Source organism: Athene noctua, chromosome 7 (genome assembly GCF_965140245.1).
Source record: "Athene noctua chromosome 7, bAthNoc1.hap1.1, whole genome shotgun sequence".
NCBI lineage: Eukaryota > Metazoa > Chordata > Aves > Strigiformes > Strigidae > Athene > Athene noctua.
In genome coordinates this window covers 16,642,177-16,666,894 of record NC_134043.1, presented here as the reverse complement: position 1 = coordinate 16,666,894, position 24,718 = coordinate 16,642,177, and the positions used below count along the sequence as shown (strand labels likewise).

The window sequence follows — 24,718 nt, the reverse complement described above, 5'->3', positions numbered from 1 at the left end:
CTTTTTCTGCAAAAGGAGTATTTGATGTGTTCATGTTTGTTAGTCTATCAAACTGTCATTCTAGTGGTAGAAGGGTTTAGTTCAGCTGTTCATGATAGAATTGTTGAATGATGGTAACTGTGGAAGAGCAAGCAGTAAGGGGAAAAAAAGAGGGAAATACAGTTTCTGTCTGTTGCCAAGTCCCGGTCAAGTAGGCAGTCCTGAATTACTGCTATGGTTGTGAGAGATGCTGCTCTAGTCTGTGTGTCTTCTCCTTGCTCTGGGGCATCAGCTGGCAGAGCTTGACTGGTTCTGTTGATTTGCACAGCAAAGCCTTTCCTAGCACAGCAGAACTAAGTGGACCCTCTCAGTGTATCCTGTCCAGTGGAATTAATTTCACTGTTGTGATAAATTAAAGGGGGAAAAAAGTGCTTCAGCATAGAAGGGGGCACATGAGAGAAAGAACTAAGGAGGAGAATATTACTGCTCTGTGGCTAATGTCCTTATTGGCATGCTGTTCCTTGGCAAGATCCCTCCATGCCATCTTTCAGACCTTAAGATTCCATGAAGTGTGCAAAGAAGGCTAGAACCAAATGTTTTAAAGTTGTGGTTTTTTTTCTCTAAGAAACTACCATCCATTCATTCCCCTCCAATATGTTTTCATTTTAAAAGATCCCATTGTACTGTGACAAAAATAATATTTCTGTTATTCACCAGTTAAACTTAATTTCAGATGTTCCAGATTTGACCCACTGAGTCTTATTTTTGTTTTGTTTTCCAAATGTTACCTTATCAATGTGTTATTGGCTTTTGATTTGGACTGACCGAATCCTTCTCTCTTTTTTTTTTACTTTCCCTGAGAACACCTTTTCTTATGAATTATTACAATATGTGAAAGACCTGAATTTTTCTGAAACTGAACCAACATCTGATATGTTATTGTTAGGCTCCAATTATTAACAGACCTTTCTGTTACCTGCTTAAATTTTTTTCTAGTTACTGCTCTTTCCTTCTCTTTTTTTTTTTTTTTCTGTCTTTTATGATTTTGTGTTGCTGCTACTTTCATATTCCTTGGAAAGGATGGCTTTTTGCACAGTGTTCACTTGTCTGTATGTCCATATAAAATCCTCCTCTTTACACTTGCTTCTATGGAGTTACCTTCTTTTAGGTATCCGCTAATGTCTTGTAACAACACTGAATTTTCTTCTATGCTTGCCACACTATGGAAGTTCCTGTCATTTCTGCCCACAATTGCTTTGAGCTATGAAAAATTCTTCTATAGAAGTTCAGATTTAGGTATTACATTTTGCTGTCTTGTTCACAGACGCTATTTTTATTTGATTTTGAAATAAAACCCCATGATGAGCAGTGCTGCACATTATTTTAGTTAAAGGTTAAATAGCCATATTTGACTAGTTGTTCACTTGAGGTTTTGTCAGCCTTGGTTACTGTGATTTATAAGAGATTGGTTGTGTGAGACCAAGCGTTTGATTGATTAAAAGTAACATTTTGGGGATAAAACCATTTTGTCTGGCTCAGTCTTCTTGCTATGAAAAATAAATTTTTACAGTTTTACTTTATATTCTGATTATCCATTCTACAGTCTGAAAAATTACTTGTGAATGCTCACTCTTCATCTTTACCTGGCTCTTTGTATCATCTATTTTTTTTTTTTTTATAGACAAGTATGTCTCTGGATAGCAATGCTAACAAATTGTGATTTCTTGTAATTTTGGTTTAACTTGGTTATGCCTAATATAGTATAATGTCCAATTTAATCTTTACCTGTGTTTGGAACAATTATAGTGTGTCTTTCTTCTTTTGAGTTCACACTGTGTCATCTTGCTTTGGTGCAACAATTGGGGAACTCTGTACTCTTGAACTGATTTATTTTAGTGAAATTTGTAGGGAATTGATATCCTTGAGATTTCTGTCCCACTACTGGAATAGATTTGGACTCCAGAGGTGTAGGGCAACTTTCTATGTAGGAAAAGGTTACTGTTTAAGTCTGAATTTTTTACAAAATCAGGTGAGGGTAGATTACTTGCTTCACTGTATTTTTTTTTCTTGATTTTTAACATAAGAGAACTTAGGTTCTTAAGTGCTTATATACTACCTTTACTGTTCTCATATAATTAGTTTATGGCTCTCACTGTAGCCATAGCTAATTTTACTGTTTAAAATTGTACTTGTTACGAAGTTGGATGCTATAGAAACCATTTCATTTCTGCACACTATATATCTCTATATTCCACAGATCTAAAATGCCCTTTCTAGTTCACTTAATAAATATTCACCTCATATACCATCTGCTTGCTTTCTTCCTCTACTGTGTGAGGGTAAAGCTTTATTTTTTTTTTTCTAGGCTACAAGTTTTTGAATGTGACCAAATTAGTCATGAGAGACAATGTAATATATATGCTGGTGTTTGTGTACTTTTCTGTCTCAGTAACCAAGAGGCAGCCTATCCCTCTTGTATTTATTATAGGAGAAGCTTATGCATATGGACAATTAGCACAGAGTATTTGAACAGCTAGATTATTGTCTGCATGATTTATTTGCCCTCAGGCTTTGTTTAATTTGCCATGAGAAAGCTAAAAACAGTTTTCAAGAATCACCTGGATATTTTCTTCCTTCAGCAGCTTTCTCAGATTCTGAAAAGACTTCCAGGCCCTGTGGAAGGTGGCTGATGGGAAGCAAATCATGAATATGAATCAGCATCTCTCCACCCTTATATCCAAAATGCTGTTGCTAGGATATTCTTCTTTGTTTGCTACTCTTATCACATCATCACCTTTTTGAAATTCACTCTCTGTTATCCTTTCTTTAATTACATTCAAATTCAAGCTGCTTGTGTCTCTCTGTAAGACCTTGATATAATCTTATTCTACCTTTGCATCTGCTCATGTGTTTTGCTGCCTTTGCTTCTGAATCTGAGTTCCAGTTTTCTCTGTTTCACTTCATTTTCATCCTAGATTGTCATCCACTCTGTGTGTGTGGGGGGGGTTTTGCTAATGCTACTTTGTAACCGTGGATTAGGGTATGTTTTTTTCCCTTTCTACTGAATGTATTTTTTTTTGGTTTAAAAAAAAATGTTGATTTCTGTCAGCTTGTTTTTATTCTCACCACCACCACCCTGTTGTTATGGTCCATTGTAGAAATGAGCAGTTAAAACCAGAAGTGTTTTCTCAATTCATGAAGATGAAGTCTTCGTAAAGTTTCATCTGGGTCCCCTGTTTATTTGAAATTTTAATGTTGTTAGCTTATTTTTAAATGACACTAAATGCTAACAGAAAGATTGTTGTTTAGTTGATGGTTAATTATACTTTATATTTGAACAGAAATAATTTTGGTTAAAAGAGATGATAAAGTGAGAAGTCCCTAAGTTCATAGAAATTTATTTTTTCTAGGGGTTTTTTTTAATGTCTTCTAATGAGTGTGAAAACGGAAGGGAAAAGAAATGGATGCTCACTCATTAGCTTATGTTTCTCTAATGAGAGATGCCACAGATTAATACTAGAGAATGAATTCTTGTAACTGGAGGAACTTGCAGAAAGTGTTTCCCAAGATGTTTCTTCTTCAGTCTGCCTGCTATATGAGTCCTGTAGCTCAAATATTTTGAGCTTCCAAGTTTGATTATTTCAACTAAGTTGAGGAGGAACATCTGGGGTATTTTTGTTTGGACATATAACTTGTTCTTGTTTTCTCAAAGTGAGACAGAAATTTAAAATGCCTCACAGATCTTGTGTATTTCTTGGAAATGCTTACAAGGAAGTATTACAAAAGTACTTCATCCAAAGTCATGAAACACAGCTTTATGTTTAATGTATTAAGACAGCTAATTAAATCAGACATTTTATGAAAATGACATTATATTTCATTTTAAGACAGTTGGATCAAATACAGAAATAAAAGGTTTTGTAAGCACTTCAGTGAATAATTCTATGGAAGATCTCCCAAGACTACTGCTGACACAAAAAGAAAAAAAGTGTAGGAAATAATTGAATATACATTCTGTTTTGCTTTTTTGACTCTTAGTGATGCAAAAGATGCAGAGGATCAGATGTGGGGAAAAAAGTTGGTTGTGATATTTATAGCTATAAAAGTAATTCTAGTTTGCTAAGTGAACCAGATCTGGCATTTTGTGAGAGAGCAAGGCCTGACAATTCTGTCCTTATTTTGAGTGATCTTGGCTACTATTATTCAGTAAATAAATGAAAATTCAGCCCCTGTTTTTCTCTCCAAAGATTAGTACAAATCCCTTTCTTTTGAATCTTCAAGGTTTTTCTTTTATGTTACAGAGCAAGAGAAGCTTTTTCTTTTTTAATTTTTTGAAGCAAATTTCTCTCTCTCCCACTGTGGTGGCATCAAGAGGCTGGAGACTGTGTTAGTAGTAAAAGTTGGGGTGTTGTATCTTGAGACTGGGGGCAGCCCAGGCCAGATACACTCACACTCCTGCAGGCTTTAATACTTTACAAAGCATTAGATGAGATTTTCTTTCCCACAATACTTGGAAGGTGTTTAAGGTACTGTACTGAGGCTGTACATAGACTTGGGAGTATGTAACTCTGAATACACTTGAATCGTATTTTCAGCTTTATTTCAGTTCTAAAGTGCTCTCTTACATGCTCTCTCAACTGAACTGACTTCTGATTGCAGAGTGGGACCTCTGGATTTTCTTTAAAAGCTTGATCTCTTGGTTATTATGGAGCTTGAAATAGACAATAGTAGATGACTCATCTGATACCTAGGTATAAGGCAATATACAGCAGAGACCTCTATATGGGTCTCTAGTCCAAACTTCTTTCTGAAAAAAGCTTTCTAGTTCCACTGGTGAAATGAATGCTGCTCAAAAATGCTGGTTTTGTACAATGAGTATGTAAGAGACAGTGCCAGAAACTCTTAGGTGCCTAACTGAAGATGCTTAGAAATCCTTTGGGAAATTGTAATTAGTTTGTTATTAGCTAGAAAATTGACAGAATATTCAAGCAAAGAAGCCTGACTGGCTGGTGCTGAAAGAGCTGGCCCACGTCCCCTGTGTTCTCAGCCATGTGCTCCCACAGGTGGCCCTGTGCTGGTGTCAGGGGTCATTTGGCACTGACAAGGAACTAAACCAAGAGAAAACAAATTCTGTTTAAAAAAGAGAGTGAGTCATATTCTGTTGGTGTAGCTCCTTGAATTAACTTACAGGGAAATAATGTTTTATCAGAGTAGGGTAGATCTTTTGGCTCTGGGTCAGAAAGATGAATGGTCCACTGCAGTCAGGAAGAGGAAGGAGGAAGTAAGCTCTCCTTACTTGGTCACAGTGACTGCTTAAGAAATTAGAGTTTTTTTCTATGATCTTGAATTAAAATTTCTGAATTCTTCCTGTGGTAGCCTGTATTACAACAAATCTCATTATCTGTTTGGGGATATGTCTTTAGTTTTTGCTGTTAAGCTCCCTAATAGCAGCTCATAGAAAGCTTACTTTAATTGGTTCTTAACTATTGGTTTTTTTCAATTGGCTGACATTCACAATACTGTGTTAGACAGGGTTTATTCATAAATGTGCCCCCTCTGTTTCTGTTCTGGTTAACTTGTATGTTGTATATTAAAAGTTAAAACCTGCTGTCTTCCAGCATCATTTGCTTTCAGGAGTGTTGAGATATCCATGTAATGCTCTTGAATTATGGTGAAAAAACACTTACCAAATGAAAATTTCTAGCTTATAGAATCTGTAGGTATTGATGCTTCTTGATTTGTGCTATGAGTTTCATATATATTTATATATAGGATCTATATATATATAGCTTTGAACACCAGATACAGGAATCTGTGGAAAAAGAATCAGTACTTAATAATCTGGAGTAGTGGTTACCCCATGTAGCAGACTGTTATGGATAATTAAGTTACTACTCATCATTTTGGGGTGTAGATAGAGGCTAAAATCAGCTGAAGTCTAGAGTGTTTAGGTCGTGTTTTGTGTCTTCTGAAAGTCTATATATGTTGCTCAGAGCCCAGTGAGGATTTGGAGACAGTATCTGTTTTCTCCACATGTCATATCTACATAAGCAATCTTATTTGTAGTTGATGTGTATATTTGATATGTACAATATTAGAAAAACTGCCTGTAAACAATGAAGAGTTGACTGTTATACATGGCTTTGACAGCTTCAATAATTGTGTATTTTTGATTTTACATTTTAGGAAATAAAATAATGCTAGTGAAGCAATCATTTCCCTGAAGTTCAAGTTTTCAGGCTCACTGCCATTATGGGTAAGTCTTGTGTGTAATGTGTATAAAAATTTAATCTGAATACTTTTAATTTCTATCGAAGACTAAAACCATTAATGTAATACCATTCCTAGGAGATGTGTGCTTTGGCTGTGGAGCTCAATGTAATGTCCACATGAAAGGCAGTGTTCAGCTGCTTTTCTAGTATTCAAAATATTTCTGGTTTTTTTTTTTTTTTTCCATTGGAATATAGCACTTTTCCCTTACTATGTGATAACTTAAAAATCCACGTATAGGAACTTGAGATTCATGGTATTAGGGTGCTGAGCAATGTTTACTCTGCTCTAAATATTAATGGCTATCGGGGAAAAAAATCCCCGCAAAGTCTATATTAAATAATTTTACTGTATTGTCTTATGTCATTGCAGTGCAAAGCCAGTACTGGGTAGATGGTCTAACTGTGTTTTTGTAAATACGTAGCACATTTATATTGGATGTTGATTTTTTTCAAGCTGTACATGCTTCTTAATGAGTAGACCATGTCGTTATTGTAATCACTTATGAGTGCTTACTCTCAGAAAAAATCCCAACAAACCAACCAACCAAAACACACACATTTTTGTATCGCTTTTGTTTATCTTTTATTGTTACAATTTTTTTCTTAAGCTCATGCTTAATAATAAAGTAGCTGAATCTAGGAGTGCAGCACTCTTTCGATTTCTAATACCAGCATTTTGTGTGAGAGAAATGACTATTGAGTCATATTGGATATTCAGTAAATTTTAGATCTTTTCCACAATGCTTTGTTTTCCTTTGTATGATATATGCTACCGAGGGATCACTGGGAATTAAACCTCTTCCAAATAATTGCTAAAAGAGCAATTTTTTTTTTTTTTTTAACGCTGAGCACTAGAATAGGCTATAACACGATAAAATAGCTTAACTTTCTTCATTGTGGCAAGTTTTGAGATGTGTTTTAGTGTGAGAAAGGAATAACTGAGCTGCAGGAATGCCTTCAGTTCTGCCATTAAATATTGCTAGTAAAACTTGCTTTTATAGATTTGCATATCTTAGTAGAGCTATGAATAATGACAGCATGAGTGATGATCAAAGTTACTCATTTTCAGACAAGCTTTCTGATCTGTTAGGAATCTATTAAATTAGAACACTGAAATCCCACAATGTCCTGATATGACAAATATATTTGATTATATTTGAATAGAGTGTCAAGGAATTCTCATCATTGCTGAATACCTGGAATTCTTGCTTCCTGATTTTAATGCTGAGTTTTACTTGGATCCATGTTTGAGAAATACTGTCCTTTGTAAACCACAGCACTTAGCAATGAATTCTTCAACAGACATCCATTGTGAAGTAGTATGAAGGCTTGCAGTCAATACCTTTGTAGATAAATTTTGTTATCCAGTGTTCTAGATGCATGTTGAGTATAGTGCTGTTGCTGTGGCAAGGAATTAATGTAAAATATTAGTGACAAATTTCCCTTAGTGATGTATGTTCAGGCTTTTGAGGTCCTAAGTGCTTTCCTGTCTAAAGGAACATCCCAGTGCCAGGGCAAACCTTGTCTAGCATGGCCTGAGGCCATCACAGCTGCAGCAAATGATCAGGATTTAGGGTTCTGTGTGAACCTGAAATTTAAGGTGCGTAGCACTCCTGACCCTAAATTGTCCCCTAGGTTCAGTGCTTCTGTTTCTCCTTGTGAATTACTCTTGTCAGCCCTAAAAATAGCCTACATCTGCAGTCCTGGAAAAGTTCTGTGGTGTTTTGTTTTTGGGGGTTTTTGTTCTTTTTTTTAAAATTACTCTGTGGGCTGTCAGTAGATGCTCAGACAGTGGAGGTGTTCCTCTGGGACTTTATATATGCTTCCTATGTGCATGACTGTACCTGTTCAGGATAGAGGAAAAATGATTCAAAAGTACTTGCTTTTCTTTTTCTTTATTTACAAACTGGGGGCAAAGTATGATTTCTATTTTAACATCTCATCCATGGAAATATTTGAAACAAAGTAGATAAACCTTTTTCTCCCCCCACCTTTCTCTTATTAATACAGCCTGTGGTTCTGTAGTTGTCAATCTTTGTTATCACTTCAGTCTTTTAAAACTGCCATTTAAGTGTGTTTACTGATTAAGCTGTTTATTTCCTTAGCACTTTTAATGATAAATAAAATAAAAACCTTTGCAACATGGCAGTAATTTTTTTTTTTTTTAATTTGGCAATTAAATATTGAAGTGTAATTTGGACTTTTAGATTTTAGAATAATGCCTGCCTAATTGTGAAATGAGACAGCAATGCACTTCATATGTAACAGTCATTTACACTTCTCTTATCTGGTATTTTTCTCTGAGCAGATGAACAGCAAGCTTTGAATTCAATCATGCAGGATTTGGCTGTGCTTCATAAGGCCAGTCGTCCTGTATTGCCCCAGCAAGAAACAGGAAAACCAAAGTCATCTTCACCTAAAAAACAGGTAATCTTTAATATCCTTACTAACCTATTGAACACGGAGTGTCCTGCTGTGACTTCTATAATTATTTTTCTTGCCAGACCAGTGAGCATACCAGAATGAGCTATTAGTCTCCTACATGTGCTGCCATTTTCTTTGTTCATGTTCTTAAATTAGCAGCAAAATGAAATGGTGGTATTTCAGACCAGATCATAGTGTATGCATACAGTGTATGACTGATCCTGATAAATTGAAGATTATAGTGATATTTTGACACTGTATGTGGATTTTTAAAATATTATTTATTTGGTATTAGACTTTAAAAATATCAGCGTGTGTTAGTATCTCTTATTTGGAATGCTTCTTTAGAATGAATTTCATAGGTATATTAGATTGCCCATTTGTCAGCTATATCACACTAAAAAATGTCAGCATACAGCAGCAAAATCATACTTAAGCTCCTTTACTGCACGTTTAGCCTCAATTTTTTGTTATTTCAAATGCTGGAAATGTGAGTTCTTTTCAGCTGTATTTTTGTTCTGCAGATACTGAACACAGATGGAAAAGTAGTAGGTACTTATTTGGTAGGCTTGAACTACTGTATAGTGAGATTAGGAGAGGAGAGGATATAGATTTTTACCCAAATTGTTTAATAGCCCTGTTGTGTTAACTGTATGTATATTTGATTGGATTCTTAATTGACGGTCCAATATTTCATGAAACTTCGGTTTGTGCAGTCTTATTTTAGTCTGCTAAAGGTCAAAGTATTTGAAAATATTTGGCTTTTAAACTGTCAAAAAACAATGGCTACATGTTTTACAGCTTTTAAAGCACAGAACGAAAGAGTTCGGTATATAACACGGGTGCTTTGCTACTGTTGTGTCTCACATCTGAACTGTGACTTTAGACATTGTAGTGATGGCATATATGATCCAAAATTACTTGTATATAATATATGTTTAGGAAGTTAGAAGAAAAATAGTTGAGCTGTTTCTGAGTTTGAATGTGGTAGTGGTAAGGGGTGAATACATCTTTGTCATTCTGTTTAAATTTGTGAATTTTGAAAGTAATCACTTGTGAATCAAGTAATTATTTTGGAAGATATAGCACTGTTATTTGGATAATCTCTGGTTGAAGGCATTATGTTTTTTCCTGCAATAGCTGCTAATACAATTTGGTTCTTAAAACTGTGGCTTTGCAACACAATTTTATGTCCATATAACTGCAAATATTTACAGGTATCTTTGTTGTTGGGAAATGGATTGCATGAATGCTGGCTTAATTACATGTGTGGGTTTCTATGGTAATCCTTATGAAACAAGATATGTTTCTTAAGCCTGGAACACTTGGCTCCAAAGTATACTTAAAAACCTGTTATGATAGCTAAATCTACTTGCCTGTTCATGGTAGAGAATTCTTTGGTAATTAGTCCCATGCTGAATTTGAAATAATGAATCTGCTGTAATATTAAAATATATTGATAGAAAATAATGTATTTACTTACAGAAGCATTAGTTGTGCTTCAGAATAATTTTTTATATTTTTTACATGCTTTAAGCCTCTATCAGATACCTCAGTTGAAGCAGCTTGTTAAAAGTAGATTTGGTGTGTTGGAAAGAACAGAAAACTCATATGGACTACTTAAGGATTTTACTTCTGGTGTAAAACTGTTGAATGGGATTTCATGGCATTCCTTAAAGGAGGTAGTAACAAACTAATAGTGGTTCCTTTATCTCTTACAGAATGATGTTAGAGTCAAATTTGAACATCGAGGTGAAAAAAGGTAAGGTGGGAACACAGGAACCAGTCTTGTCTTTTATTTATATAATTTTGTTGGGCTCCGATTTATAAAGTTTCAAACTGTTCAAAGTGTTTCTGCGTGTGTTTGGTTTGAGCTTTAATTTTTATATGAACCAATTTAAGGAGAATGAATCTGTTTAAAATGTGGGCTCTGAGTATACATAAATGCAGAAGTATCTTACTGTAGCTACATCCTGTGTAATATCCCTCATGTGTTTACCCTTCAGATAGATGTTTGTAGCCTAGCACAATTACTTAGATCATTAGCATAGATCTCAAACATGAGTAGACCAGCAAATTTTTTTTTTTGCTGCATCATGTGTGTAATAAATGCATGATAATATATTGTTACTGTAACAGCCAGAGGAAGAAGCCTGGATCTTAAGGCGCAATATTGGATTGTACTTTGGAGGAACCAATCTGAGAACTGTAATAGGAAATTGTTTTAGGCTTCATAATTAGATTGTTTTCATTGATGATTTTGAGTAATAAGTTAAAATTTATTTTCATTTTGTGTAAGGGAGATGAATTATTACATGCTTAAAGCATACAAATATCTGTCTCTGTATATCTCTGTTCTGATGGCTGCTGAAAAGCTTTACAGAAGTCAATCTACAATTCCATGCAGAACTTTTGTGGACAATTCATTTTGTCTGTCTCTTGAAAGCATAAACCTACAGAGAAATGGTTATAGAATAAGATCTTTTTAAAAAAAAACATAATGAAAAAGGAAATAATATCCTGGTTACACTATTTATCAATAGAAATGGTAAATGCCTTAAGTAAAGATTGCTTCTGAATGAAACCTATGCCACTTACGGGTAGTCCTTAGGGTGATGTGAGATAGATCAGTGTGTATCCATGCTGTTTACAGTATGTGCCCTCTCTTTACATTAAATAACAGTAAGTTCCCTTGGTAATAACATTCTTCAGCTTCTTTCTGTTGCTTTTCTGAACACCACATGTAACAGTGCATCGGTAAAGGTTGAGTGCTATAAGTAATTTTGATGAAATAAGTCTTTTCAAAACCTTTGAAACTGAGGACTCTTCTGCCTAGTAATTTCTTGTGAAGTAAGTGGAAGCATGAATTTAAAACAGAACTGTTTACTCACTCCAGTCTGCACAGACAGTGCATTTTTGCAGCTTATCTTAATTCACTTTTACAGTGAATTTAAGTTAATCTGTATGAATACAAGCATAAAATAAGTGTGTGAAAAGATTGCTTTCCCAAGCTTATATGCTGATAGGCCTAGCTCTGTTTGGACTGTCCCAAGTAACTTGAGCCTGCTTGCCCAGGGGTACTGGGCAGCTCAGGCTCATTGCTCAGCATGAATTATAATACTTTTGTTGCCTGAGCATGTAGATCTAAAGATAAAATAATGAAATTATGCAAGAAAAATAAGTTATGCAACTCTCGCTAGTTTTTAAAAAGGGAAGTGGAAAAGAGAAGTGATTCCAGAGTTTCTCAGTAGTCAATGTGGCACTCTGTATCAAGGATCGTGCACTATGATGGGCTTAATTCAAGGTTTGCTGAACAAATTGTTAACTACAGTGAGAATTGGTGTTGGGTTTTTTTTTAAGATTTTATTGTTTCAAAATAATTTTTATTTGGAAGTGGCCTCACTTCTAGCCTTATTTCAGTGATAAATATTGTTCCCTAACCGGTGAAACCAACTGAAACAGTGCAAAAAGGGATGTTTACCCTTTGCTAAATTTTTTGCTTCACAAAGTTTGAGTGCTATTCCTTTGAGTATACCTTACTAGCTTAGTCACTTCTAAAAACCTTTTTTGTTTAATGGTGTTGTGTCTCGAATAGTACGGTAGTCTTCTATAGCAAAAGGTCAGTTACAGGCATTTTGGGCTATTTGGTTTGACAAGACATTGAGTTAAAAGAAAATCTGAGTTGTTGACCTGCAGCTACACTATTCTTACAGGAGCACACTTGAAGCACAGTTAGTGACGGACTCAGCAGTTTGAGCATGTAATCGTTATGATAAAGATGGTGGTATTTCGTTACCTTCCTCAGATAAGATAGTCTTTTGGATTTCCAAAAAAGTGAGGTATTTAGGAGTAATTCTGTTCTGATGCTTATGCTTGTCAGCCTGTGGTACTCCACTGTTGTTTTCTGAAGTAGAAAATTTTAGAAGTTTCTAAAAATTTGCCTCTATAATGGAGGCATACAAAGCTTTAAGTTAAGAAAGAAGCCATACACAAGCAAGTAAAATAGTCATAATATGATTATCCCTTGTAACTTTTACACTGCTTTTCTGTCTTTTTTTAATGACTCAAAATATGGAGGATAGTGAATAAAGCATAGCCTCTTATGCTGGTCTTAGTAATAAATTTAATTCTCAGATCATTCTTAATAATGAGTTGCCAGATTTTCATAAGTAATGGACAAAAATTCTTTATAATTTGAATTGTGTTTCAGAATCCTGCAATTACCAAGGCCTGTTAAACTTGAAGATCTTGCAGCTAAAGCTAAAGTTGCTTTTGGACAGACTATGGATTTACATTACAGCAATAATGAGGTAATATTCTGTGTTTTCTAAATTCTCAGTGACTTGTATGTTGATTACTTTAAGGCTGAAATTTGCTCATATAAGCAGTGAAAACTACTCCTGTGACAACAAAACCCTAGATTTCTAATGTGTGTGTTCTCGAATATTTAAGGTTTGTCTAAATTAGGATAAATAGGAGATGCATATGTTTTATGAGGAGAGTCATATCTTACTGAATTATGTCTCAGACTTTATTGGGAATGGGTAAATTGTCTTCCTGCACTGCCACAGTCCTGTTGCGTGACTTTGGGAAAATCTTTACCTCTTTGAACTTCGTTGTGTTTGTAAATTTGAAATAACATTTACCCTTTCTTGTACACTTTTTTCCTTTAAGGATTAATCTTCTGGGTAATAGAATGCTGCATTTAGCAATTTTTGGATCGGAGAATTAGGCTTAACTGTTGTTCCTCTTAAAGTGGCTGGTTCACAAAGGATTTTTTTGGGAATAGTGCTAGTACTGTCAAGCCACTTAAGTTTGATCAATATTAGTTCTGCTTTTCCTTTAGAAGTAGAGATGGAATTATTAATAGAAGGTATATGTACAGATGCAGGATCCATTCTTAGGAGTTACTTCAGAGTTTTGCCTTGAGTCAGCAAAGTGCATGGAGGATTATTTGTATGCTTTCTTATGCACAAACTAATTCCTGTATCTAATCTGCATCTTTGCAGAAGAAAATGCCTGTAATTGCTGTTAGTGACTCACTACCTTACCAGGCACTTCTGTGAAACAGATCCTCAAAAGGAAAATTCCAACTTTTGAGACTAGGAAGGTCAGAAGAAATGGCCATTCATGATGCTTTAGCCTCACCTCCTTCCTCTGATAGATTTTTTAGGCATTTGAGCAGGTTTCTTACTTGTTGACTTCTGCACTAGTTGGCAAATCATCCTTTCAGAAATGTGATGGTAATAACTTGTCATTAGCATTAATACTGCAACTTAAAATGAAGACTATGCTCATTTGCTATGAAGACCTTCCTCCCTCATTCTCACTTCTTTGTTGTATGAAAGTATTTCAAGTGATGTTGTATTTGAGCATCGCTGACTGAGACTATTTACGAGTAGAATAGATACTGCAGTGTTCCTTTGTTATAAGCAGAGCTTGTAATTTACGCTGATGAAACATAAGCCCAATTCTGTTTGTTAAATAACTTTGATATAAAGTTCACTTTAATGGCATAACATTTTCTGTTTTAAAGATACATGTATGCCAAGTTAATTCTAATTAGATCTAATTAATTAGTAAGGTTCTAATGAGGACTGTAGTTGTTCCATGTGGATCACATCATGCCTGATATACTTCCTTAGCAAATTCTGTTTTTTCAATGGAGAAATTCTGTTAGTGATGCAGCTTGAAACAAATATAGTTATAATAGTGTGAGACACAAAAATGTGCTTTATTGTCTAAAAAATTGGGCTTATTTTTATTTATCTTAGACGCTGTTGCACATGTTTCTCTGAAATTTGTGGGATATTAATTTGTACATATGTAAAATGGTTGCTCCTTCATTGTGAAGACTTCTTCCACCATGTTGTACCTGATGAAGGAAGAGTTAAGATTGAATGTCAGACATTTTAGTGCTAACTTGAGGAATCAGTTAATAAATTTTATTTTCAGGTTGTTTGGAATGGAACATAACATCAGTTTATTTGTTTCTCTGCACTTGACTTCCTCATCTCTTTCTTCTGTCTTATTTAAGACTTTTTTTCCCCCCCTTTTTGTAGCTTGTAATTCCATTAACCACACAGGATGATCTGGACAAAGCTGTTGAACTGCTTGACCGTAGCGTTCATATGAAAAGTCTCAAGATACTGCTTGTAATACATGGAAATACACAGGTATGAGTTGACATGCTAAATGTCTTTTTCCTCAGTTTTCATATTAAGGCATAATTTGTAACTGCTTATCCAGTTCACTTTAAGCATCTGTTAGCATTTTGTATTGACTTGGTTTTAACTTTTTTCTGAATCCTGTTCCTCCATCTTTGTTTGCCTTCCCTACAATGGTAGAAAAGTGTTTAAGGGAATGATGATGTGGTACAAATTTGAGAAGCGCATAGAATTTAAGTAACTGTAGTTATTTTAAACCGTTCTTTAAGTCATATGTTGGTGAGACTCCTTTGTGACAAGTTAAATGTTTATTGTAGCAAACAGTAGCAGTGGATTGTAGACTAAATACTGAGTAGTTTCAGTATTGTCTAACACATCACAGCCGTGATATTGATTTGTATACTAATACATATTGAAAATTAATTTTAAATATTAAGAATGAGCTAATAAAATATATGAATTCTGATATAAATTGGTAAGCTTCTTTTCAACTGATTGAAAAAAAGGAATGTTCTGCACAAAACCTATAAAGTTTGTGAAGTATTCTCATTGTCAGGAGTATAAAGTAGTAGCTGCAGTTTAATATGAATGCATTTTCAGTCACCCAGTGTAAATAACGTGGAACCCTTGCCCTCACTGGAAGATTTAGATAATACAGTGTTTGGTGTGACAGACCGAAAAAGGCGACTGTCTGTAATAGGTAAGCTACATATTTCAAAAGTTATAATGTAAAGCCTTTTCTTCTGTAATATTGTCTTCATCAAGATCTTGCTCTCAACACAGACTGTTTGAATTTCTCTTACTCGTCAATGACTGTAGAGTTTGCACTCGGGGGAGTGGATTTTGAATTTTAAGTCCTATATATATGTTTAAGATACATTAAAATATATAATAAAATTTTAAAAAATCACAAATAAATCTATGTAGAATTATTTGTGGTAACTGATGGGTATCCTAAAATGTTGATGTTACTACTCCCCTTTATTTTCAGATACAGGAATGAGTTACTGAAAAATCTGTTTGCTTATATGGCAGTGTGTTCCCTTGCTCAATTTAGGCTACCGTATTTTTTTAATCTTAATATGCAAGCATATGTTTAAGATACTTATTTTGGCATTGATAAAATCTTTTTTCTTATTCATGTTTTATACTTGATGTGATGTTAATTTCCAAATTTAATTATGAAACTGGATGGTTTAATGAATAATTTTTCAGACAATTTAATTTATTATGAACAGAGATATTCATGTTCTTGGAGACATAATACTCTACAAAGAAAAACTGAAATTCTCCAGAGTTGGAAAGGGTTAGTTGACATAGGTGGAAGGGTTTGGATTTTTAATTTGTTTCAAAAGAATAAATTAACCTAGCTAGATATGTGGGCAAACTATATTTCTGTTCATATAAAATGAAAATTCTTTTTAATGCCATTGAGGCAACCCTGACACAGATTTTTCATAATTCCTGGAGATTTTTAAAATTCTATACTTAAGTCTTGTATTGTATAGGCATTTGGGAAGTTTCTAAAGCAATAAGTGATTCAGGCAGGCTCAGGGCCTATAAAGCCCATGGATTCTTTGTTAATGAAGAGACTCTGACTAGCCCTTTTCTTTCAAAAGGTTCTAATACTCGTGATAGAAGTTCACCTCCCCCAGGGTACATTCCAGATGAGCTGCATCAGGTAGCCCGAAATGGGTCCTTCACCAGTATCAACAGTGAGGGTGAATTCATTCCAGAAAGTATGGATCAGGTACCTGTGTGATTTATTAAAATTAAAGTTTTTATTAGGTTGATTTATGAAATACTGTTGTTCAAGAAGTATATGGAATTGTTGGAAAGAACAGCTAAGAAAATTGGCAACCATAGAAAACGTGATCTGTGAGAGAAGGTTAAAATAACTGTGGTTGGTTTAGTCTTGCGGAACCTGATTTTTCTCTCTAAGACTCTTTATTTAAATATGTTGCTATAAGGAGAAGGATAATATTCTTGATTTCCGTGATAGTTGAGTGAGGCAGTGATAGATATAAATTACAGCAAGAGATGTCTATATTAGAAAGCACAAACCCCTTTATTTTAATGAGAAGGATATGTAAGCAAGACCAGTTTTACCACTTGCCCAGGTAACTAAAGGAGGTTTTAAAGAAGAGTTTGGATCTCTCAGAATTATTTGGACTCAGTTGATACCATGTTGGGGTAGAAGAGGCAAGGAGATGGCAATGGGTATGGTATAAATAAGCTCTGAGATACTTTTCATGGTCACGTTTTTGTGTGAGGATGACAAATGTATGCTATTTTTTCTCATTATTCACCTGCCTTGTTGATGTGGGCTAAATCCTGCTCTGTGAATATCAAAATTGTCCTTAGAAACAGCAGGAAAAGATGGGGGGATGTAATGGCTCCAGAATTGGCAGTGGAGAAAGATATATTTTAAGGAGGAAAAAAAAAAAAAAGCTACATACCTGAGTCACCTCAAGTTCATAGAATCACAGAATGGTTTGGGTTGGAAGGGACCTTAAAGATCATCTCATTCCAACCCTCCTGCCATGGGCAGGGACACCTTCCACTTGAGCAGGTCACTCAAAGCCCCATCCAGTCTGGCCTTGAACACTACCAGGGAGGGGACAGCCACAGCTTCTCTGGGCAACCCATTCCAGTGTATCACCACCCTCACAGTAAAGAATTTCTTCCTTATGTCTAGTCTAAATCTACCCTCTTTTAATTGAAAACCATTACCCCTTGTCCTGTCACTGCACTCCCTGATAGAGTCCCTCTCCACCTTTTCTGTATCCCCCTTTAAGTACTGGAAGGCCGCTATAAGGTCTCCCCAGAGCCTTCTCTTCTCCAGGATGAACAACCCCAACTCTCTCAGCCTGTCCTCACAGGGGAGGTGCTCCAGCCCCCTGATGAGCTTTGTGGCCTCCTCTGGACCTGCTCGAGCAGGTCCTTGTCCTTCTGATGCTGGGGGCCCCAGAGCTGGATGCAGTGCTCTAGATGGGATCTCACGAGAGCGGAGTAGAAGGGGAGAATCACCACCCTTGACCTGCTGGTCACACTTTTCTTGGTGCACCCCAGGACACAGTTGGCTTTCTGGGCTGTGAGTGCACATTGCTGGCTCAGAGCCAGTTTTCCATCCACTAACACCCCCAAGTCGTCCTCCTCAGGGCTGCTCTCCATTCACTCGTCACCTGGCCTGTATTTGTGCTTGGGATTGCTTTGACCCATGTGCAGGACCTTGCACTTGGCCTTGTTGCACTTCATGAGGTTTGCAGGGGCCCACCTCTCCAGGTCCCTCTGGATGGCAGCCCTTTCTTCCAGTGTGTTGGCCGCACCACACAGCTCGGTGTCACTGGCGAACTTGCCAAGGGTGCAATCAATCCCTCTGTCCATGTTGCAACAACACAAGTTCATGTTGACGTTGGCACTGTATTCAGAAATGGCAAGAGGCAATGGTTTTTAATGAGCTGATTAAATGAGAGACAGATGATAGAATAAAAATAGAGGCAAAGAGATTGTGCAATTTGTTGCACAATTTTAATGACTGAGCTGGGAATAGAGGCTGAATCTCCTAATTTCCAGACCAGGGTGCTATTCATTATCATAGCCACGTGGTCAGATCCAGCCCAGGCCTGAATTCATTCAGTGGAATGATTGCTTTTGGCCTGGGCAAAGTCTTTTTTGGTCACTGGCTGGTCAGACAGACAGATGATCTCTGAGGCCCAGGATGTCCTTTCATTTCAGAGTATTCAAGAAACATAAAACCTGTCATGTACATGTTGCTGTGTAAGCTGTCAGCAGGGTTTAAATACAGGAATTTTACTTTCATAGAAACAGGTTAGTTCAACCTAAACAGCCTCAGGGGCCAGGTTGGATGTTGGGAACTCACAATCTCTGTTTGCTTCTTTCCCCCTAAGTTGCCATATCACCTTGGCAAGTGTTGACCACTCTGCCTGTCATGGCCTGCCTCACAAAGACAAGAAGGCAATTTAGGGGTGGAGTTGCTCTGCTCTCCTGTTGATCTCCTTGAGCACAGCTATTCACACTCTTGACAGCAGATCCCACACTTTGAAGTGGGCCATGGTCTGCCAGTTGGTCCATAGTGTATTAAGTTATAGAGGTAATTAATACAGCAGCAGATGGGCTATTTTCCCTTTCAGGACCCACTGTTGAGCATGAGAAAAGAGAATGTAGTGGCTGAACCTGTAGTAAATGTTGTCCTCCCCAATAGAGTTCATTTAAGTGTCTGAGTTTGCAGGGTGCAAACTCACTTTCTGGATGCTATTTCTTTAATAAGTCCTTGATTGGTGCTCAGGACCTTTAAGATAGATCACACACCATAAAAATTGGAGGTGTAACTACTTAATTTACAGCAAAAGACTGGTGTCCAATTCATAGAAAATAATAGATGTTATATAATATACCAAAACAAATGTTATTTTAGGAAGGAGCTCATTTTAAGACAACAGATGAGCTTTCCACTCTGTTTTTGAGAGGCGGGCTGGTAAAATAGTCACATTCAATAACACAAAATTTAGATTCTGTTTCTATTTCTTCTGAAAAATAAATCTGTAAAACATTTCAGACTGCGTTACTGCAAAAGAGTAGGGAGTGATGGTTGTCTGTCATTAAACTTAGAATTTTAAGGTTGGTAGTGCAAGATAAACAAAATGAATGACAGCCAATTGAAATAGCTGGTAATGAAGAGGATACTCTTGATTATCATTCCATTTCTTTTACTCTGGATTAGAATTTGAGAAACAGAGAAAGTGTTGATGTGTGGGGGTTTTTTTTATTATGTAATAGATCTGACCTAGATAGTCAGCTTTGACTTCTTCAGACTGATACATGGCAGATTTCACACAGCTCATGAGCACTGATTACTAGGTCATCAGAAGTGTTCTGGGGAAAAAATATCTTTTTGATGTTTTTGTACACTTCAGTTTCACATTAAAGTTTATTTTATTTGAAATAGGATTTTAATTTGGGTGAAAGGGAGAGTGTTTATAAATTTCATACATTCTCCCTCTTTCTTCTTCCATTTTCTCTTTTGTTTTATTTAAAATTCTGTGTAACTTTCTTGGAGTCCTAAATAGAGATAAACGTTTAAAAGTTCTTTAAAGTATTTGATTTCAGCTGTTTTCTGACTGCTAGTTGGCCAAACGCAAGCCACTACAGAGATTATGTAAATTATGTGCATCACAATCTGTCATATTTGAGATTTTCTTTCTTTGATGATGACAAAAAAATCCCCACTTGTTAAAACTGTCTCAGCTTTTTATTCTTTAGAGGCCTTATTTTTGTTACTCTGTTAAGCTACTCATGCAGATATTGCTATAATATTAAGAGACAGTGATGTATACAGGAAGAATGTAGCAGTACAACTTGTTATGTACAAAGCATGGTAGAGGATTAAATACCTTAACTATATTCTAGTTAGATGTGAGAAAGATGATGCAGTCCTTTAAGGATTGCAGAATGCAGTGCAGGTTCAACTATGGCAGCTAACTTTTTCTCTAGTAATTAATATTTCTGGTTTGGTTTTGGTTTTTATTGGGTATTTCAAAACAGAAACCTTCAAGTTTGGTTGTTTTTTGTTTTTTTTTTTTTTTTTAAATCTTGAACTTGTTTGTCTTTCTCTGTTATTCATTAGATGCTGGATCCATTGTCTTTGAGCAGTCCTGAAAACTCTGGCTCGGGAAGCTGTCCCTCACTTGACAGCCCTTTAGATGGGTAAAAATCACATTTGTTGTTTATATTTATTAGATTGCATAATGTATCAGTTGTAACATATAATAATTCTCCAGTGACAGCTATTACTGAATTTATTCCAGAAATTCTTCTGTAAGTTATAGAACACTTATAAAATCTTACTGAAACTTACTAATGAACAGAAAATAGAAGTAGCTTGCTTTTTTAAAACTAATTTACATTTGAAACACAAAAACTTAGACTTCAGATCCTATAGAAATGTACTGGAGATTTTTACTAAATTTTGCCAGTCTTACATATATGTGAAGTATATTCCGTGGCAGTGAGCTGCCTCATCAAATGTACATTTTTCTGGTACTGCTATGTGATGTAAGCTTCCCTTTTTCCAAGGTAGAGGGTACCCAGTTCAAGAAAGAGGGTAGAATCATTTAAAGAGTTCACCAGACAGTCCCTTCCTTTTCTTCACAATTACTGTCTGTTCCTCTCCCCATGGCAGACTTTCCACTTATTTTCCTTTGTTTAAACCTGTCAGTTAGCAAGAGGTGGTGTGTACCATGGTGGGTGTGGAGATTTGTTTTGATTGACCTGTTAGATTTATGTGTTTTGAGAGGGTCAATGTCAACAGTTTCTCAGCCACCAGGTAAGTCAAACAGAACGTACTCCTGTTTGGCTTATGGTTGGTCAGTCAAATAACCTTGATTCTGATGCTGTGCAGATTGGTTAATCTTCTTATGTTGGGTCTTATGTTGCTCATATTGGCTACTCGTTTATTTGGAAGTCCTATACAAATAATACCGCTAATTAAATATTTTATTTAATTGGTAGAAAGGTAGAAAGTTGTAAATCGTTGCCTGTGGCAATTAATCAGAACTATAGTAGTCCATAGTACCACTTCATTTGAGAATATGTGATTTGGTCAAGGAAATAAATTTTCCATTAAATAATGAGTCTTCATTTCACAAGCAATAAAACAATAGATGTGAAAAGTATTTTGTGGTTGGAATATGATAGGTTATACACATACAGCATTTAATGTAGCTACATAGGATAGAAATTCAACCAAATTGCCGAATTTTTAGGTTTTTGTGGGGTAGGGATGAGTGGAAGAAGGGGAAACAAAGCAGTCTTAATTCAATTTACAATGTTTCTTCTTCAAAACTTCTTTTGCTTGTTTTTTTATTTACTTCATTTGTCACCTCTACTTAGTTTGTTTTCCTTTTTTTTTTTAATTCAAATATTTCCTACAAAGATGTAGGTTTTGTGTCTCCATTTAGCTTCTGTTAACCATTAGAGAAATTCTTACCAGAAAAAGGAGGACATTGTTTTGGTATGTTTATGGAAATAAACTGTAATCGGTTGCTCTGGCAATCCCATCCATTCCTTTTGGTGGCTGGGAGTTACATACCAACTGTAGGTAAGAAACAATGTGATCATATAAGAACCAAAAAATTCTTCATCATTCTATAACTCAATAAAATTACTCTCTTAATCCTATGGCTTTCATGGAGAGAAGAGGAAATACTTTGAGGTGTTAAGAGGTTCTGCATTTCTTTGGTTAAATTTCCTCAAGAATTTTTGTAGGCTGTATAAGAGATTTTGCCAGTCTATGAACTTTTGTGTTTAGCTATAAAGGTGTTAAACATGACAATGCTCCTTTGTGGCTTTATTTGTAATTCATGTTTTTACTAATATCATTGCTCATTAACACAGTCTGTTGCTTTCTTACTATGTTAAGCTCAATAAGCAAGCTTTTCCATTGTTACTGATCTTGAACTACTAATGATACCTTTTAGATTTGATTTTCAAAATTGGTTCCACATAGCAGGTGGAGGAACTTGTATAGCAATAAATTTTCATCAGTCATAAAGAACTGTGAGACAGTAAGATCAAACATTTAAGTACTAGATTAACAGCAGTTTTTAGATTATGTATATTTTTACACTTCCAGAGACAACTATCCCAGATCTCGGATGCCAAGAGCACAGAGCTATCCAGATAATCATCAGGAATTCTCAGGTAGGCAAAATCACTGGTGGTGTGATTTAACCCCAGCCAACAACCAAGCACCACGCAGCCACTTGCTCACTCCTCTCCCCTCCCAGTGGGATGGGAAGGAGAATCGGAGGTAAAAAATAGAAACTCATGGGTTGAGATAACAATGGTTTAATAACCAAGATAAAAGATAATAATAATAAAATAATTCTATTTTAGTAATGATAGAAATGGAAAGGAATATAGTAAAGAAGAGAAAGAGAAATAAAATACAAGAGAAGACAAGTGATGCATGATGCAATTGCTCACCACCCACTGACTGATGCCTGAGCAGCAATCCACGCCCCAGCCAATTCCCCCCCCGTTTCTGTATTGAGCATGACATTCTATGGTATGGAATATCCCTTTGGCTACTTCAGGTCAGCTGTCCTGGCCATGCTCCTTCCCAGCTTCTTGTCTACCTGCTTGCTGGCAGAGCATGGGAAACTGAAAAATCCTTAATTTAGGGTAAGTGCTACCTAGCAACAACTACAACATCAGTGTGTTACCAACATTTTTCTTAACGCTAAACCCAAAACACAGCACTGTACCAGCTCCTATCAAGAAAATTAACTCTCCCAGCTGAAACCAGGACAACTGGACATAACTAGCTTTCCAGAACTCTGGCTCTTGCAAATAACAAGGCTTAGAAGGGAAGCTCACATTGAGAGGTATTATATTACACAAACTTAATATGGTAGTAGAATACAAACCCAACAAAATCCAATCCAAATGCACACAGTAAAAGAAACAATGAAATATAAGATCTTAGAAATGTTTTCTTCTAGAGTATTATGTGTAACATCACTGTTTGTGTGTATGGTATAACATATCTGCTTCTCTGAAAAAAACAAATGATGCAGTGGATAGGGGCGCACAACAGTTTGTTAAACTGGACTGTATTGTCCATCCCTAAGCTGGCACATAACCTTGGTTAATTTATTTAATCTTGGGGTGTTATGGTTTAACCTCAATTGGCAGATAAGCACCACACAGCCTCTCACTCAGTCCCCCACAGAGGGATGGGCGGAGAGAATCAGAAGGGTAAAAGTGAGAAAACTCATGAGTTGAGATAAAGACAGTTTAATAGGTAAAGCAAAAGCTGCATGTGTAAGCAAAACAAAATGAGGAATTTACTCGCTAGTTCCTGTCACCAGGCAGATGTTTAGCCATTTCTAGGAAAGCAGGACTTCATCACACCTAACAGTTACCTGGGAAGACAAATGTCATAACTCTGAACATCCCCTCTTCCTCCTCCTTTCTCCCAGCTTTTACTGCTGAGCATTAAAGGTATGGGATGTTCATCAGCTGTCCCAGCTGTGTCCCTTCCCAGCTTCTTGTGCATCCCCAGCCTACTAGCTGGTGGAGCAGTGTGAGGATCAAAAAAAGCCTTGATGCTGTGTAAACGCTGTTCAGCAATAACTAAAACATCCCTATGTTATCAACACTGTTTTGGTCACAAATCCAAAACAGCACCATAGGAGCTGTTACAAAGAAAATTAACTCTATCCCAGCCAAAATCAGTACATGGAGCCTTCATTTTCTCCTATGTGAAAAGAGAATCACTTTGAAGTGCTCATGACTTCGGTAATTGAAAGCATTGCAAAGTGAAAGGACGGAGAACTATGTGCTGCGCCCATAAATTAATGATCACTACTAATGTAGTTTTCATACAACACTGGCTTGAATCCAAATTGTTGTGCTTGGTTCAGGATATGAAGTGCAATGGGTAACACTGAAATTGCTTTGAGGTGTGTCTCATGGACATGCCTTGCTACAGAATTTTGCTGTTGAAGAATAATTGAGCTTCCAGTGAATCTGGGCTGTTTTGCGGTTTTTTTGTCTATTATATACTTTAAGGCTTCTTTTTATTTTGTTTATGAAGCTTTATCCAAATAAGTCCGTGATAGTGTGTTTTTTCTCTAAAAGATTCTAGAGTGTTTAATAGATTGCACCACTTTTAAATGAAAATAAAACTATGTATAAGAAGCATTTAGGTGGCAGCGATAAAATACCAAAAATGTTGGAAATGTCAGAAATCAGTTTGGTAATCTTCATCTATGTTACTTGCGTTTCTTTAACACTTTTTTTCTAATAAGATGATCTTGCATTATTTTTTTCTGGTCTTGCCCTGTGGGG

The 24,718-nt window shown here is 36.0% G+C and overlaps 1 protein-coding gene across 3 annotated transcripts in view; it reads left to right on the top strand.

The window, feature by feature from the left end:
* Positions 1-24,718, top strand: part of MAP3K2 (mitogen-activated protein kinase kinase kinase 2) — a 56,364-nt gene that overhangs the window by 13,238 nt on the left and 18,408 nt on the right. For 2 of the 3 annotated variants that reach the window (XM_074910317.1, XM_074910316.1), the window contains exons 2-10: positions 6,166-6,235; positions 8,560-8,678; positions 10,397-10,437; positions 12,886-12,985; positions 14,738-14,851; positions 15,443-15,542; positions 16,462-16,592; positions 20,490-20,569; positions 22,497-22,564. In XM_074910317.1, the coding sequence (XP_074766418.1) occupies positions 6,232-6,235; positions 8,560-8,678; positions 10,397-10,437; positions 12,886-12,985; positions 14,738-14,851; positions 15,443-15,542; positions 16,462-16,592; positions 20,490-20,569; positions 22,497-22,564 (757 nt within the window). In that variant the 5' untranslated portion in view covers positions 6,166-6,231. Of the gene's footprint in view, positions 1-6,165; positions 6,236-8,559; positions 8,679-10,396; positions 10,438-12,885; positions 12,986-14,737; positions 14,852-15,374; positions 15,543-16,461; positions 16,593-20,489; positions 20,570-22,496; positions 22,565-24,718 lie in introns of those variants that run through there. The other variant, XM_074910318.1, reaches the window with a different exon arrangement.